The sequence below is a fragment of the Podarcis filfolensis genome (assembly GCF_964270895.1).
Source record: "Podarcis filfolensis genome assembly, chromosome: Z".
In the NCBI taxonomy this organism is placed as follows: domain Eukaryota; kingdom Metazoa; phylum Chordata; class Lepidosauria; order Squamata; family Lacertidae; genus Podarcis; species Podarcis filfolensis.
Window position 1 is genome coordinate 33,997,546 of NC_139617.1, and position 18,285 is coordinate 34,015,830.

The 18,285-nt window shown below is 44.7% G+C and overlaps 1 protein-coding gene across 2 annotated transcripts in view; it reads right to left on the reverse strand.

Moving 5' to 3' along the window:
- Positions 1–16,313, reverse strand: part of PTPA (protein phosphatase 2 phosphatase activator) — a 23,790-nt gene extending 7,477 nt beyond the window's left edge. Inside the window, exons 1-8 of one of the 2 annotated variants that reach the window (XM_083596537.1) lie at positions 16,162–16,313; positions 12,764–12,867; positions 11,108–11,194; positions 8,851–8,976; positions 7,074–7,191; positions 3,560–3,659; positions 3,135–3,259; positions 2,418–2,518 (exon numbers count right to left, since the gene is read on the reverse strand). In XM_083596537.1, the coding sequence (XP_083452663.1) occupies positions 2,418–2,518; positions 3,135–3,259; positions 3,560–3,659; positions 7,074–7,191; positions 8,851–8,976; positions 11,108–11,194; positions 12,764–12,867; positions 16,162–16,186 (786 nt within the window). In that variant the 5' untranslated portion in view covers positions 16,187–16,313. Of the gene's footprint in view, positions 1–2,417; positions 2,519–3,134; positions 3,260–3,559; positions 3,660–7,073; positions 7,192–8,850; positions 8,977–11,107; positions 11,195–12,763; positions 12,868–16,013 lie in introns of both variants that reach the window. The other variant, XM_083596538.1, reaches the window with a different exon arrangement.
- Between the last annotated feature and the right edge of the window lie 1,972 nt (positions 16,314–18,285).

Sequence of the window (18,285 nt, forward strand, 5' to 3'; positions counted from 1 at the left end):
AATTCATGGAGGAAGAGAAGGCTATTTGATGGCTATTAGCCATGACAGCTATGCTCTACCCTCGTGGTTGGAGGCAGCAATGCTTCTGAATACCAGTTGCTGTGAATCACAGGAAGGGGAGAGTGCTCTTGGCCCTGGGTTCTCCTTTTGGGCTGCCACTAGTGGGCTTCTGGCTTGCCACTGTGAAAGCAGGATGCTGGACTAGGTGGGCCACTGGCCTGATCCAGCAGGCTCTTCTTATGTTCCCCAACCCCAGGGGAACGAGGGGTGTGATTTGAAAGGGGTGCTGTTCTAGCATTTGAAGATACCTAGAGGCAAGGGGGAAGTTTCAAAAAATAAAAATAAAAAATCCAACAACCAACCCAGCCTTCCCCAGTGCTCCCACCACCCCTACTGCCAGCCAGCATGGCCAATGGCCATGGATGATTAGAGTTACGAGTCCAGCAATACCCAGACAGCACCACCAGGATGTCTAGGTCCAAACTCATGGCAAGTAGCTGACATCAGAACAGTGCCCTGTTTAGGGAAACAAGAGACTGGGGTAATAGTCATATTTCCCCCCAAATGATTGCTTTGGTATGACAGCTGTAACTTGAGGGGGCTCAACCAATCAGCCAAGTGTGCTTATTGAGCAATGGAGTTTGGAAGGAGAACCTAGAGGGTTGTTTCCCCTCTATGGGTAGAACACGTAAATAAAATTCCTTCCATATTACGGTATTTTGTTGGTGTTGCAATGATCATGCTCATCCACTAGATGCCGATAGAGGGCTCTCAATGCTGGCAGACGCCAAAGATAGTACTTTGGCGGCATCTAGTGGCCTAGCGCAGGAACAGGCAAAAGGGAAATGCCCACCAAGGAGAAAGATAACCTTTGTTAAAAGGATGTTTCTTTTGGGAGAGCACCCAAGCTCGGAACATTGTGAATGCTCTCCAAAGTAGCAAGGAGGAGAGGGAAGAGGGAGCACATTCCACTGCACCCCTAAGGGCAGGGTTTGCAAATATCAGGTGGGTCTTAAGCTCAAGGAAAGCCAGCATGGTCCACAAAAAAGGGCAGGTTGGACTCAGGCCCAGCTGGAAAAGAGCCACCCTGCTCGGTGGCCCTAGGCAAGTCATGCAACATCATTTCTTTCCTTCCCTTCCCTAATAAGTTTGTTTTAAAAAATTAAACAGGAACAACCACCATCCGTACACAAGACGCTATGGAATGAGGACCATGAAGCCCTCTGCAAACTGCTAGGGCAAGGCTTTACACAGAAAGCTGCTCTATACTGAGTTGGGCCACTGGTCCACCTATAGCTGCTCTATACTGGGTTGGGCCACTGGTCCACCTAGCTCAGTACTGTCTACACTGGCTGGGAGTGGCTCTCCAGGGTTTCAGCAGGAAACAGCCCTACTCGGAGATGTCATTGAAGAATCAACCTGGGGCTTTCTATCTGCAAAGCAGGTAGAAGCTTTACCACTGAGCCACGGCACTACCCACCCAAAAAGATTAAGTAAAATTCTAGTCCTTATGGTTCTGAATAAAGGACTGAATTAAGGAAGAACACTGAATCAGCCCATTAGCCCATCAAGCTCAGTACTGCCTGCACCAATTGACAGCAGCTCTCCAGGGTTCCAGGCAGGGGACATTCCCAGCTCTACCTGGAGATGCCACTGGGGATTCAGCCTGGAACCTTTTGCTCACAAAGCAGGTACTCTGCCACTGAATTATGGCCCTTCCCCCATTTAAATTTGGCTATACACATTCTCTATACACATTTCTTCATAGGTGAGTCACTCCACACACACCCCTTGATCATTCTGGTTGCTGTTTTCTTAATCTTTTCCAACTCTACAACATCCGTTTGGAGGCTGAGGGCCAGAACTCTACACACTATTCCAAATGCTGTTGCACTGTAATTTGTACCATAACATTAGCATGTCAGCAGTTTCAATTCCTTTCAGACGCCTTAAAGAACTAGGTACCCACCGGGCGCCAGGAAGCATAAGGGATCAGACCAAAGACCCATCTAGTCCAGGATTCTGTTCTTACAGTGGCCAAGATGTCGAAGAAGCTCATGCTATTGGCAGGGGTACATTCCTATCCTTTGCTTCTACCTTCCTCTCTGCTTCCTGAGTTCTCTGTCTTTGGGGTTCTCTCTTTTGCTAATGTGCTTTTAGGTTGATACTGTTGGAACTTTGCCCATAAGAATGTTGGAAAGGAGATCTCACAAAGCGCAGATAGGAGGGTTAGGAAGTGGAGGGAAGGAGCCCAGATATGATCTGGCATAGAATCATAAAACTGCACAGTTGGAAGGAATCCCCAGGGGTCATTGAGTGCAACCCCCTCCAATGCAGGAATCAACAAAAGCATGCATCTTTGAAAAATCTCATAAAATGATTCAGTAGCAAAGATTGGGGGTGGGACTCAGTCTCACCTCTGTAATGAATAGGATGCACTCAAGAAACATGAAGTCTTTATGGTTTTCATTCACCACTTTCTCATCCACAAAATGTCGAGGTTCCAGGTTTGGGTGATCTGAGAAGGAAGCATTATGTTTCAGGGCAGTTTCCATTTAGATGCCGAAGGCTTATCGGGACCACCCCATCCTTCCAGCTTAGTGTGGCAAATTGGGGGTTAGAGAATTGTTCTAGGTACAAGCCCTTCATCACTTCTTATGCAACAGAAGCAGGGTCCTCTCTTAACCAGCAACAAAATGGGCACTTTTGATCACTCGTTAACAGGGAGCACGGGTAATATTTGAGGTTGGCAGTACTGTGAGCTTTGATCAGAGTTACAAATAGCAAAGGAAAGGGAGAAATTATGCCCATTTCTTAACCCCTTCGCCACAATGGAACAAATTTCACAGAAGAGAAGATGTATCAACAGGCTAGCATTTTAAGGGTCCCTGGCAAAGGGCAAGGGGGGGGCTGCTTCTCCCACCAGACAGTTTGAGGACCCCCATGCAAGGTAACGGAGAGATCACTTTGACCATTACTTCCCATGCTAGACAATGGAGAAAATGTGGAAAAGGAGGGTGCAAATTGCCTTAGGGTGCCTGATTGAAAAATTATTATTTACTTTCTTTTTTAATGGAATAAGCCCTGGTTGGGGGGCTGATGGAGTTGGCAGTGGGGAAGCTTTCCCTGGTTACCTATCAGTTGTGAGCTGCCCCATATGAAGGGCAGGAACTGGAAGTCATCCAAGCCCCAGACTCCTTGGCTCCCAGCCGGTTCCATTCTATAGGTCTTCTGCAGCTTCCGCATGACTTCCAAATACCTAGAGGAAGAGGGGGATTGTTAAATTCTATTAAATAAATGACTAGTCCCCAGGGAAGCCTCTCTAAGGTGCTCTCGTGAGGCCTTGCCTACAAAGCCTTTGAGCCTCTCATTGCCCTCTTGACCATAAGGTGGTGAGAGTGATTACTTATTCTTCTCTCTCCCCACCCCAATCCCTCTCATGCAAGACTGTAGCAGAGGCTTCGTCCTCTGCTGGGCTGAGCCATTATTAAAAACCCACTTTCATATACCACAGGGTCAATTTTTAGCCCTTTCACACACACACACACACCAGCTTCACCTGTTGAACACTTTGAAGACGATGGCCAGCTGGTCATCCACCCGGAGAACTCCAATTTTGCAAAGGCAGCAGAGGAAGGCGGCAAACGCTGCTTCATGACCTGAGATGAAAGGACAGGAAGGGGAACAATTTTCAGGACAAGGGACGAAAACACTCTGCACTTGCATGATGCTTTGGAGGGCTACATGTTAACATGGCTACCTTTATGTATTTATTTATTGCCCACCCTTCACCCTAAAGTCCCAGGGTGGATGACAGCATAAAAACACAATATTAAAAACAGTTTAAAACAATTTACAATCACAGAAATAAGGTGGGTCCTAAAAAAAATACACCTCAAGTATCAAAAGACCAGGATAAAGTGGTGTGTCTTCAGCATTTGCTGTAAGCTGTGCAATGAAGATGCTAGGCACACCTCTGTAGGGAACGAGTGCTGCAGCTTAGGGTCCACCACAGAGAAACCCCTCCCTGACAGCCCCCTCTGCCGACCTCAGCACCTGAGAGGATCTGTAGTGAAGGAGGCAGCATTTCTCAACCATTTATGCAGAGAGACACCTATGAATGTGGGGCTACACCAAGTTTCACACACACTAAGGTGGGGGAGAGACAATTCTATGCCCGAAGGAGCTTCCAATCTTAATCTGGAGAGCTGGGAAACAAAGGATGAGTGCAAGCAAATAAGCAACATTGTTTAAGATGGGGAAGTGAGTGTTTTTGTCCTGGGAGCAGTGGCGTAGCGTGGGTTGTCAGCACCTGGGGCAAGGCAAGTAATTTGCGCCCCCTAACCCGTGAGCCAGGTAGGGGCAGAGAGCTGCGAGTGCGAGCGCGCCCCCCCCAGATGTTGCGGCCGGTGCGGCCGGCCCCCCCTGCACCCCCACGCTACGCCACTGCCTGGGAGGCCAAGTCTTTATCTCACCCACTAGTAAATCATCTGGCACAATAATGATGGTAGGTTGTGCTGCCTAACCTGGTAAAGTTGGCACTTGATGATGGGGAGGTGGAGAGAAGCTCCCCAAGCAGGACTAAACCTTGTGCATGTCAGCTAATGCACAGGAAAGCTCAGTCCTGCTTTCTCCAGCCCGCCTGCCACACATATGATGTCAGGTATGGGGCAAGTAAGGAATGGATCTAGGCCCTACTAGGCCCTTTCAATCGCCAAGGGCAGAAACGTAGGAAGCAGGAAAGCATATACTGAAGCATATTTTGTCATGAATTAAGTGCTTAGGCATTTTTCCTTTCTATTCCGTAAAATATTTTAAGATGGCTCTCCCCCTTTCTTCTTTTTATTAATATTATTCTCTTCTCAAGAGTGACCCGTAATTTCATTGTTAAGAATAGAGGGATGTCACAAACTTGAGTCAAGCAGGTCAATTTTTTGCTTTTTCTCTTGTATTTTTGTTTGTTTTTTCTTCTTCTTTTCTTTTATCATTGCTATTTGTGGTGCGGTTTCTTTTTTGCAACTTGTTTTTTAAAAATAAAATGCTATCTATAAGGTTTTGTTTCATTCACGCAAGCACTTTAAAAAAATTCTTTCTGTTGACAGAATTGAGGCTTATTCCCAATCTGGGAACTATGTGCATACTCTGTCTAACAGAACTGAATTTAACGGATCAGCTTAGTGTTGGCAGGATTTCTGAACTTGTCAGAATTTTTAGGAACTACATTATATATCCAAAAATAGAAAAGGTGGTCAATAGAAAAATTATATAAAAATTCAATTCAATAAGTATATAAAAATTCAATCACTATTAACAATCAATTATTAAATAGATATATATTCAGAATTATATAACAATCAAAAGAAAAAATTGCCATATCTAAATGATATACAGAAACAACTATTAATAACCCCAAAATCTGAAATAGAAATCAAGAAAAGAATTTTTTAGTTGGCTAGTGGTAAAACACTTAGATGGATTTCCTATTGAGCAATATAAAATATATGTAGATCTTTCAGCACCAAAACTTTGCCAATTATATGACGAGATATTTGATAGGGGAATTCAGTCAACGATGTTTAATCAAGCAAATATTGCTGTTATACCAAAACCAGACAAAGACCACACTCAACGCGCTCATTACCACCCAATTTCATTAATTTAACGTTTATATAAAGATTTTAACAACAATGTTGGCAATTAGAGCACAACAAGTGATATTGTTTATAAAAAGGAACGCATGGTTTATCCACCTACAATATTTTGGAGATAAGTATTAGGATGTATAAATACTATTTGGGGGAGGGGGTGGAAATTAAAATTGTCAGATGATAATATTATCCTACACCACATACCAATGATATGGGGTTTGACAACTGGTCGTTGTGGATGGACTCTCTGCGCCCTTACTTCTGCCAAAAGACTGATACTGATTCACTGGAAAGCTAATACTATGGCCCCCTTTTATCAATGGATAGAAGATATGACAACTCTTGCAATATGTGAATGGACTGCTTTTAAGATGCAGATTGTGTGTGGATAAATATAATGATATTTGGAATGCATTTATAAAAGTTATAATGACTTGTTAATAATTGTATACTCATCGGAATAATAACATTACTTATATACTTAATGTATATAAGTATATATGTATATAAGTATATAAGTAAGTATATAAGTATATAAGTAAATATAAAAGTATATAAGTAAGTATATAAGTAAATATAAAAGTATATAAGTATATTATATACTTATGTATTACAGTTCCAAGCACCTTTTTGTTTTTGTTTCATTTCTTCCACCTTTTTTGTCCTCTGAAATTTTTCAATGAAATTCAATAAAAAAGAGGAGGAAAGAAATCAACAAACTTTATAACTATCAACCCCAAAAGGAAAAGAAGCAGGCTTGCCATACAAAGTGAGAATCGCCATTGAACAATCCTCACTTTTAACAGCAATACAATAGCACCACCTTGTGACCAACAGCAGTTTTGCAACCGACTAGACAACAGACCTGCCTCGAGGTGGGTTTTTTTGAACATTTACCGTAACTGGCACACCAAATCTGCTTGCCCTGCCCGTGGGCATTTTAAAGATCAGCAGTCATTTTAATGTTCGTTGCTTTTATTACACATTAGCAGTCAAGCAAATCTAAGAAAGCCTCCTCCTGCAGAAGAAGGTGCTATTTTGAAAGCAAAGCAGATTTTGTAACACCATGTCTGAGCAGAAAGAGCCCAAAGAGCCCATTGCTGCTCCCTCTCCAATCTCTGAGTCTTGCTGGGAATAGAGAGAAATCCCTTTAGGAGCAGGATGCTATAAAAGATGGGTGCTGACCACCCCACAACAGTAATCAGCCCTGATGGCTAGATGGGTGTCTCTATAATCAGAGGCATTTTGCTGCTGAATACTGGTTGCCAGGGAACAGCCTGTCCACCTTGCAGGTTTCCCAGAGGCATCAGCAGAGCAGCTTCCAGGACATCCAGCAGGACACCTGGGATGGTCCAGGCCCCTTTACTGAAGCAGGGAGGGTGGGGAAAAGCTTCCAGGTCAGTCTGCTCATCCCCTGACAGATACCTGTCCCATAGTCAATACGAGTAGAGTTGCCCACTGACTCCTTCAGGTACACTGCCACTTCGGAGATGGCGTCTGACAGCTCACTCGGAACCACAGTGGCCACCAGGTTCTCAGCCCCCTAAAGGAACAAACAGCCAGGGTGTTAGGTTGGTCAGGTGCTATTCCCACACTCAAACTTTGAGAAGCGTCAGATCACTGCCCTTCTCTCTCCCCACCCCCTTTTTCTTACAGCTTTCAGCTCCTCCTTTAATGTAATTAGGGAGATTTCACCACTAGGAGGGGTTAATCAAAAAGGGGGAGAAGTTTATGAGTTAAAAAATCTGCTAGTCTCTTTTCTTTTCCTTTTTTAAAGGCGCCAAAATATTTTTTATTGTGTTTGCTGAAAAGAGGCTGCTATCCCTTGATAATAATTCACCATGCATCTCAGAGCCAATTTGCAAGACATTTTAGTGTGGCAGCGCCCACATTTTGGAGCTCCCTGCCTATTGACACCAGGTAAGCACCTTCACTGAATGCTTTTGGCACCTGCAAAAAACATTTGTGCTTAGACAAGCCTAACCTAGATATGTATAACACAAGTGTGTGTTTGGATTGGTTTCAAGCTTATTACTGCTTTTATTTTTTTAATGTTCTAAGAGTTGTTTTTACTGATAATTTTATTGTTTTATTCTTTTGTAAACAGCTTTGGGGGTTTAAAAAAAATTAAGTGGTGTACAGTGATACCTCGGGTTAAGTACTTAATTCGTTCCGGAGGTCCGTTCTTAACCTGAAACTGTTCTTAACCTGAAGCACCACTTTAGCTAATGGGGCCTCCTGCTGCCGCTGCGCTGCCGAAGCACGATTTCTGTTCTCATCCTGAAGCAAAGTTCTTAACCCGAGGTACTATTTTGGGGTTAGCAGAGTCTGTAACCTGAAGCATATGTAACCTGAAGCATATGTAACCCGAGGTACCACTGTATAAATTATATGACACAAAAATTAAAAAACAGAGCCAACGTGGTACAGCTCTTGTTAGGAAGTACCAAATCAGACTACCAGGTGGTGGTAAAGAAGAGAACAGGCGTATCTAGGTGCTTTTATGTACACAGGAAAATAAGCAAGTCAAACTATGCCAAAGGTAGAACCCTTTCCCCTTCAATGCAAGAGCCAAATAAAAAGATTTCCTTTGGCCGTAAACAAAATCCAGATCAAGCAAAGCCATAGTACCACTCTATTCTGCCTTGGTTAGATCACACCTGGAATACAGTGGTGCCTCGCAAGACGAAATTAATCCGTTCCGCGAGTCTCTTCATCTTGTGGTTTTTTCGTCTTGCAAAGCACGGCTATTAGCGGCTATTAGCGGCTTAGCGGCTTAGCTATTAACGGCTTAGCGGCTTTAAGAAAAAGGAAACAAACTCGCAAGAACTCGCAAGACGAAACGTCTTGCGAAGCAAGCCCATAGGGAAATTCGTCTTGCGGAACGACTCAAAAAACGGAAAACTCTTTTGTCTTGCGCGTTTTTCGTCTTGCAAGGCATTCATCTTGCGAGGTACCACTGTACTGTGTCCAGTTCTGGGCACCACAGTTTAAAAAGATTGTTGACAAGCAGGAACGTGTGCAGAGGAAACCAAGCAAAAGCAAATGGCTTTAAGGCAATACCTGAATCATAGGACACACTACAATGATATGACACTCCACAATCCAACTCTACAATTCTATGAAAATGAAGCTAGAAGAGAATTGGGCAACTCCATTCACTACCACAGAAACAGACACAGACACACACTTACTGCTTTACCTGGTCCAGTTTGGTGTACCACGTCCGAAAAGCCTTGTTCCCAAAGCGAGATGGCTGGTCCACTGGTGGGGTCTCGTCAATCCACCTGTCAAGCGTGTTCAGGAGATCAATCAGCTTTTCAATTGGCTGACAAGAGAAGGGAGAGGAGTCTATTTAGGCAGAAGGCAGACACAAACACATCACACATCCTGCTCACCAGAGACCAAATGTTTCAAAACATCAGCACACATCCCAAGCTGATCATTGGCAGAACTTACTATTTCTTATTTATTTATTTCATCTATTGCATTTACAGTGGTACCTCAGTTTTCAAACGTTTCAAAAGTCAGACGTTTTGGTTTTTGGACGCCGTAAACCCAGAAGTAAATGCTTCAGTTTTCGAACACATCTTGGAAGTTGAACATGCCACGTGGCTTCCGCTGAGTGCAAGATGCGGAGGCCTAGCTGTTAGCTATTGAGTTTTCAGTTTTCAAACGTTTCGGAACTTGAACCGTCTTCCGGAACGGATCACATTCGAAAACCAAGGTACCACTGTATATCCCACCTTTTTTTCCATCAAGAAGTTCAAGGTGGCACACATGGTTCCCTCCTTCCTCAATTAATCCTCACAACACCCCTGTGAGGTAGGTTAGGCTGAGAAAGGCAGTGACTGGCTCAAGGTCACAGCCAGTGAGCTTGAAGGCCAGGTGGGAGTATTTGAACCCTGGTCTCTCCCAGGTCCTGGTCTATATAACTCCAACAACTACACCATTATTATTATTATTTATTAATTAATAAAAAAGGACAACTAACGAGGCAACCCTTTCCCCCATACATCCCACAAAGATTAGCACAATGAGGGCTGAGCACTCTTTTCAAAAAAAAAAAAAAATGAAACTCAGAAGAGTGTACAGAATGGAGTTCCAAGAAGTGGGGTGGGCTAGCTAGTGCTGTGAATAGGAACCAACTCTTTTCAGGAAGAGAAGATGCCCTGCAGATCCTCTTGTATATATTTTTTAAACATGTTCATTTGGGATGTGGGGGATTTTCTGTTCCTGAATGATGGGGGGTAGGGGCTTGCAATGCTGCCGCCCCAAAGGGCAGCACATACTCCAGGGAAGGAATTCCTCCTTTAAGAGTAGACAAAGGACAAAAACAGCAGGAGCAACTCCTCTGACTTTGCCGGAGGCCTCGTGCGTGAGAAATCCTCTAGTCTCCCAAGCCTGAATTTGATCCTTTGCTGTGTCAGAAGGCTGTGGGGAAGTGCCAAGTCCAGCAGCTTTTCTAGCCCTTGAAGCATTGCAGGAGCAGCAGGAGGAGAGAGTAATGGGGGAAATTGACAGCATCATGCTATCTCCAAGCCAAGAGATTTGTTCTGCCTGAACTAGATGGACAAGTGGTCCGACTCAGGTTAAAACATCTTCCTGTGTTTGTTTAATCCAGCCTTTTATTCAGAACTATGAGGACTAGACTCTCTATTTTTAGAGAAGGAGGCACATTTAAGTCTTAAAGCTCATGCCTTGCATGCAAAAGGTCCCAGGTTCATTCCTCAATGGTATCTCCAGGTAGGACTAGGAAAAACTCCTGCCTGAAACCCTGGAGAGCCACTGCCAGCCAGTGTTGACAGTACTGACACAGACAACCATTGCTCTGACTCAGTACAAGGCTGATTCCAGCAGCACAATTTCTTTTTTGCATGCAGAAGGTTGCAGGTTCAATCCTTGACGCTATCTCCAGGTACGGCTGGGAATGTCCCCCTGCCTGCAACTCCTGGAAAGCTGCTGCCAATCAGCGTAGATAACACTGAACTATTTGGACCAATGGTCTTACTCAGTATAAGAAAGCTTTAACTGAGGCCATTATTCAGAACCATGAGGACTAAAATTTTGCTTTATTTCTCAGGGGAAGGGGCCATTGCTCAGCAGCAGAACATCTGCTTTGCACACAGAAGGTCATCAGTTCAATCCTCACTGGCATCTCTAGGTAGGGCTGGGAATATCCCCTCCCTGAAATCTTGGGGAAGCCTCTTCCAAGCAGTATAGACAGTTCTGAGCTAGATGCACCAAATGCTTGGAGACTTTTTGGCCTTGGGAAACAATATATAAATGAAGCAACCCCAAAATCAAACTCAGAACTAAAAAATAGAATTGGATAAAATACAAATTCAGCAACAGCAGCCAATAAATAAATAAAAATTAGCCCATTCAAAAGCTTGGTGGAAAAGAGCTAGCCTGGACTGGAAAAGAGAAGAGCATGGAGCCCTCACACTTTGGCTTACCTCAGAGACTTTGTATTCACAGGTCAGCTTCTTGCCCTTGATGCTTTCATTCAGCTTGAGAATGAAGCCTGTGTAGTCTGCATAAGCCTATTTTAATAATAATAATAATAATAATAATAATAATAATAATAATAATAATATCAGAGAGAGGGAAAGCAAGAATGGAGCATTAGCCAGACAACATTCCATGAAAAATCCAGCAATGTTGCTTATCCCGCCCTGGGGAGAGAGAGATCCGTGGGGAATAGGCATGCCAGGGAGAAGGCACATTTCTTAAGACTGATTGCCCACTTTTCCACCAGTGCAGTCAAGATGGCCAGCAGAATTAGCACTGAGTAAATGAGGTACAAGCATTTGGCATGAAACAACTGCAAATTTTAAGAATCATCACATTGAATTAGCTGTAATGGCTAATTGTTAGAAGCAGGGTGCCTGTGAATGCCAGTTGCTGGGAATCACAAGTGAGGAAAGTTGCTGTTGTGTTGAGGTCCTGCTTTCAGACGTCCCATAGTGGGCATCTGGTCAGCCACTATGGAAACAGGCTGCTGGACTGTATGGGCCACTGACCTGATCCAAAAGAGCCCTGCTTAGGTTCTTACATTAAACCTCCAATGTCAGAGGCAGTGTCCCCCTGAATCAGCCTTTCTCAACTTTCCCAGGTGTTGTTGGACTAAATTCCCATCATCCCTAGTGAGAAGAGCCAGCAGTCAGGGATGATGGCCACTGTCATGGGTGCCTTCTGGCCTGATCCAATAACCAGGCTCTTCTTAAGTTCTTATAACAGGAGTTTTAACAAATCTTTGGAGGATAAGGCTATCAATGGCCATTATGTTCTTCCTTCATTGCCAAGATGCCTCTGAATACCAGGGAGAGTGTTGCTGTTGCACTTGGGTCCTGTTTGTGGGCTTCCCAGAAGCATTTGACTGGCCACTGTGAGAACTGTGGTTTTTAAATTATATTTTTATTATATTTTGTACATCGCCTTGGGACATACATAGGAGGCGATTAATAAGCAACAACAACATTTAATGGATGCAAGACTAAATGGGTCTTTGGCTTGATCCATCAGGACTCTTCTTTATGTTCTTATGGAATACAAAATTGATAGGAATGTGACAGAGATTGATTGGGTCAGGCTGCTGTCAGTTAAAAGTATTTCACTGCCACAATATTGAAGGATGTTGGAAAATGAGATTTTGCCACACTTCTCCAACCTCCCAGCAACTCTGTGCTGACAGGCAGCAGTCTTCTGCAGCAGCAAAGGATTGAAAGTAGAAAGCTGGCTTTTTTAGCTCCCTGCCACAGATTAAGTGGGACCATTCTCCCAGACAGGTTAGCTTTCTATGTGCAGAGAAAGCATGGAGTGTCATTTAACCCAGAGGGGGGTGAATCTGTGGCCCTCTGAATTTTGTTGGATTCCAAATCCTATCAGCCCCAGCAAGGATGGCCAACTGTCCAAGGACGATAGGAGCTGCAGTTCAGCAACATGCAGAGGACCAGAGGTTCCCCTCCCCTGATTTAACATAGGAGACCCCTCCCAACTTCAGTCTCAGGTGGTACAGCCGAGATACCAAAGTGACCCCTCAGCAGGAACTATTTCCTGCTCAACCCACATGCCAATGGTACCTCCCCAGAAATATACCAAACATTCTGTACCTGTGAGCGTTTCCACTTCCCCATGTCGGGAACCATGTTGATTTCCTTCTTGGGGATCATGAAATTTCGGTGGGGAGGAGGCAGTGCTGCCTCCTCGGGGGATTCTGGAAGGAGAAAGAATTCAAACCATTTGGACTGTGAAGATGTTGCTATGTTCTCAACTGTGAGTTCCTTTCTAAAGAAAATATTTTCAGGCCATTATTAAAATCCACTTAGCTTTCGTATTGACTCCCTATGTGGAGCATGATTAAAATCCAATATTCAGGACAGATAAAGGAGAGTATTTCACTCAGTAGTGTTCAGCTGTGAAACTCACCCCCACAGTAGAGGCAAAGATGACCTTACCAACTTGGATGACCTTACAGCATCACAGAAACAGAGAATTGGAAGGGATCCCCCAAAGGTCATCTAATCCAATCCCCTGCAATTCAGGAATCACAGCTAAAGAATCCCTGACATGTGGCGAGCCAACCTGTTTTAAAATCTCCAGTAAAGGAGAGTCCATCAGCTTCCAAGGAAGTCTGTACCACTGTTCCCTGATAGTCATTTTCAAATATCTGAAGGGCTGTCATTTGGAAGACAGAGCAAGCTTGTTTTCTGCTGCTCCAGAGAGCAGGATCCAAACCAGTGGATTCAAATTGCAAGAAATGAGTCTCCTTAATTGGAGGTTGGAAGGCCATCTGTCAGGGATTCTTTAGCTGTGATTCCTGCTTCGCAGAGGCCCATGGGGTCCCTTTCAACTCCGCAGTTCCATGATTCTATAAATTAGCACATGCAAGTAAAATTTAACGCAACCGCTCTCAGGAGAGGGGCCTAAATGCAAACAGGACGCCCTTGCTTTTCAGATAGCTGTCTCCACAAATCACTTTGGCCTTAAAAGTGGAGCAAACTTGCAGCCCAGAGAGAAACCCCTGGCACGGATGGCTTTCAAAGGAGGTTTAGAGCTTGCAAAGCACTCTAAAGTCCCTGGAGGCCTTTGGATGAGTGCCAGGAAGGGGGTGGGGGGGGAGAATGCAGATTATCAAGCTGCAAAGTCAGCAGGAACTCAGCCTCCTCCCCACCACCAGCAGACTAGGTAGATGGTTTGGTTCATTTTTCCTCATTAGCCAGGAAGCAGGTAAGCACTCCCCTCACCCAGCGCCTTGTCAAAAATGCCCTGATCCCCTCCCGCTCCTGCACAGAGGGAGGCTCCCTTTCTAAAGTTGAGGGCTCTCAAGGATGAATGGCTCTGCTCTACATTCCTGTTCCAGCAAAACAAGGTGAATGTAGTCACATTGCCACAAGGGAGCCAAGAATCGTGGAAAGGAGAAGTGGAACAGAAAAGCAGCGGGGGGGGAGGGGGGAGGCGAGATGTGCAGGGAACAGAGAGAGGATTTCGGTCCCCAACCACAAAAGCGACAGCCAATGTCTTAAGTTTTCTCCCAGTAAGGTTGCAGAGTGTCAAAGCATCAAAGCCATTCAGTCCGTATCTTTCATTGCCAAAAATAATCGCATCCGGCGCGTGGATCTTATCTTATACCACCAGACACATTCTCACCTTCTCTGCGTTTTAGCCACATGAAAGCCCTCTGTGGTCTAAGGGAGAGATATGCTGGCCCAAGGTCACCTGATGACCTTCCTGGCTGTAGGGCGGGACCTGGTCCCTGATACTCTAAACCCAACATTGCTAAATGAAAATCTGCAGTTGGTTACCAGTGGAGTATCGTTGCCCATATTTACATCCCGCTTTCTTCCAAGAAACTTTACAACAACCCTGAAGTTTAGGGGGAAAAACTAGGGAACCCTTTTCAACTTGAGGACTGCATTCCCGTCTGGACAACCTCCCCGGGTCTGCCTGCCAGTGGTGGGTGGAGCCACAGGCCAAAGTGGGTAGGGCAACATATATAAATTCTATTGTCATATAAGTGATTAGTTTCTGCACATGTATCTCTCTCTTCTATCCATTCGGGCAAGCAAGGCCATTATCAGAGTTCAAAGGACCCATCCCAGCCAGGCAGAAGCACTCAATGAAATTATACATGGCATGAAGAAAGTGGATAGAGAAAAGTTTTTCTCATTCTCTTACAGCACTAGACTGCATGGACACCCCATGAAGCTGAATACTGGAAGATTCAGGACAGATAAAAGGAAGCACTTCTAAATGCAGCACATTGCTAATCTATGGAACTCTCTCCCACAAGTGCCAATGATGACAACCAACTTGGGTGGCTTTAAAAAAAGATTGGACACATTCATGGTGGAGAAGGCTATCAATGGCTAGGTCTGCCTCCACATTTGGCAAGACATGCTTGGAGACGGTAATACTTCAGAGCACTATTTGAAAGAAACCACAGGAAGGGTTTCTAACTATGTGCTGTGTGAAGGACTTTTTAAATTCTGTCCTAAATCTTCCAACATTTAGCTGCACTGTATGCCCATGAGTTCTAATGTTCAGAGAAGGGGAGAAAACTTTTCTCTCTTCACTTTCTCCATGCCGTTCCTCATTTTATAAACTTCTGTCAAGTTGCCTCTTCCTCACCTTTTCCCTAAAAGTCCCAAACGTTGCAACCTTTCCTCACCCCCTGGATAATTTCACTGGCCCTTTTCCGAATCTTTTCCAGCTCCACAATTTCATTTCTTTAGGTGAAGTGAGCAGAACTGTGCATAGCATCCCAAATGTGGCGATGCATTACATTTACATAATGGCATCATGATCTTGGCAGTTTTATTTTCAGCACCTTTTCTAACAATCCTGAGCATGGAATGTACCCTTCGCCCCACCCCACCCCCCAGCTATTCACAGGTGCCCCACCCCTGGGTCCACATCACCACTGAGCTCCTCGCTACATCTTTGAGATCTCTTTCCTGGACAAACCTCATTACGCAGCATGTGTGACATTAGGGTTTATTTACGGCATTTTGCCCCGCCATGCAACACTACGTATACTGTATCTGCACTTGCCATTTTAATGCCCATTCTCTCGCTTTGGGGGCATACCCTGGAAGCAGTGGGGTTAGGGGAGCTCATGGCTTGGTTCCAGTTATGGGGTGCCAACACCCACTTATCATGGATAGAATGTAGCAGCAGCAGCTCAGGCTCACCCTGAGAACAACAACAACAACAATTCGGCTTACCCTGAGTAGCCCCAATATTTTGCCACCTGAGTCAGACCCCAAAATGGCACCAGGGAAGGGGCAAGAGAAGAAACAAGGGGGGAGAGAGAAAGATCGACATGGGGATCTGCTGCTCTGGTGCATCCTGTCGCCTCACCTTGCCTCATGGGTGAGCCGGTCCTGAGTAGCCCCACAGCAACCCTCCTCGCGAGCAAGTCCCCGTGACACGGAAAGGAGTTACAACAACCCTGAAAGGTAGGCCACTCTCCAAGGTGGGGCTGAGGCTGGGTGGCTCTCTTCCTTACCTGGCTGCCATTCGCTTTCTGCCATCTTCCTCGAGCCGCTGCCGCCGCCTTTCACCTCTCACCACCTGACACTGGAAAATAACCGCCGCTTCGCCATATCGGATACGGGCACCGGGGCCGTCGCTGTGAGGAGGGCTGGGCAGGGGCGGGGGGCGGGCGGAGTGAACCTGACGCTGCCATCTTGATAAAGGGCACCGCGACCTACACAGGGTTGGATTACGAGTTCTCCAAACATCAAGAGACGGGGGATTTGTACACCGTTTGATTGTTAAAAAAAGAACGCAACCTCAAAGCGGTTTATTAAAAGAATAAAACAATGAAATTTCCAGTAAAAACAACAACAGTTAAGAGTAGCCATTTAGAATTTATAACAGTTTTCATTTTTTTTTAAATACAGACATTACATAGTGTCCCTCTACATGTGTCCCTCTACATTTATATCTCTACATCGAACACTTCTCTGCCCTACTTCCGCGCCCTTGTGCATCCATCTTGAGGAAGGGCAATTTAGCTTCTTCCCGCCCCTGGAATCTAGATAAATTGAAATAGTATAGAACATACTTCTGGTTTGACAATAAGCTGAGATTTCCCCCCCGCCCCCTCCCCGACTCTAACTTCCAAGGCAACATATAGAAGGTCTTGTATCATAGAGATAATACTATGCAGAACGATGCTACTGAGCCCATAAAGGATCGTGATCTAGACTGGCTTTCCATTTTGGCCGGAAGTTCAGATAGTGTGTCATTCTGTTTCTGTCTCTCTCTGAGGTCTCCTACAGAGGGAGCGTTAAGGTAAGCATAGACTTATGAAAATAGATATAGCAGCTCATTCTCTGTAGAGATAACTTCTGGGTTCGCTTTGAATGCCGCTTCTGAGTTCTCAAGTGGATTTTCAAGTGGGAAAATGTGGGATAGCTATTTATTCATACCATCTTTTCTCTGAGGAACTTGTAGCTATGCAGCTTAGTTGTCTCTGCTTTCATTTTATTATCACAGCCCCCCCCCCCCCGTTAAGGTAGGCTAAACTGAAAGCCAGTGGCTGGACCAAGATCACCTCATGAGCCTCACAGTTAGCTGAGATTTCAAACCTGGGTCACCTCAACCCTCTACACCACATAAAAGCCATGCTGCATCATACCCAAAGGATCCCATCTAGTCCAACATCCTAGGGGCCAATCAAATGCCTCTTTGGAATCTGTGAGCTGGATTTGAGTGCTATAGCAAGTTTTGCCACTTGTGATTCCTGGAAAAAGATGATAAAGGTAGCAAACAAAATTTAAGAACTTATGGTGGGCAACTGGCCTGATCCAGCAGCTAACTGGTACTGTTGGATTCAAGGACAACAGTATAAGAGGAGAAAGCCAGAAATTGTTGGAACTCCCAAGTCCCCTCAGACTCTGTTCGCATGGCCAGCAGGGGATGATGGGAATTGTAACTCAACTACATCTGGAGGGTACCTCATTGGTCACCTCAAATAATTTCACATCCTCAACTCCTGCAGCACAAAACCAGTGCCCTGCTGCTTATCTCTCTGACCCTCCCCCCAAGGAAAACTACCTTGCCTGCTAAAACACCCATGCAAAACACCTCCTCGTTACTCATGATTCACATCTGTGAGTAGCCACTGTGAAAACATGATGCTGGACTAGATCCAGCAGGCCTCTTCTATCAGGTTTTATTCAACTAAGTTCTACACCGAGTAAACCCTCTGAAATTAATGCACTTGAATAAGCTACATTCATTCATTTCAATCTGAGTAGGACTAGCACTGGGGACAGCTCCTTGTTTTTACAGTTTGTTGAAATGGTATTAATAGTTTGTAGAATTTTTAGTTTGTTGCACATTGGTTTGATGGCCTCAGACCGTGAAGTGATTTGTAAAATGATGATGATAGTGATGTGGCCGTTCAGGGGCACTTTCTGGTAAATACCTGTAAGATTTTTTATTTTTATTTATTTATTTATTTAAGAAATGTATATTTGTCGTCTTCTTCTTTTCTCTCTTTTTTAGAAATGTATATTTCTCAAAAGGCCCCAGCGTGGTTTGCAACAAAGGAATATAATAATAAATGAAGCACCACATTTATAACGTTTGTAGGGTTCTTCCTGTTTAGTACGGCTTGTTT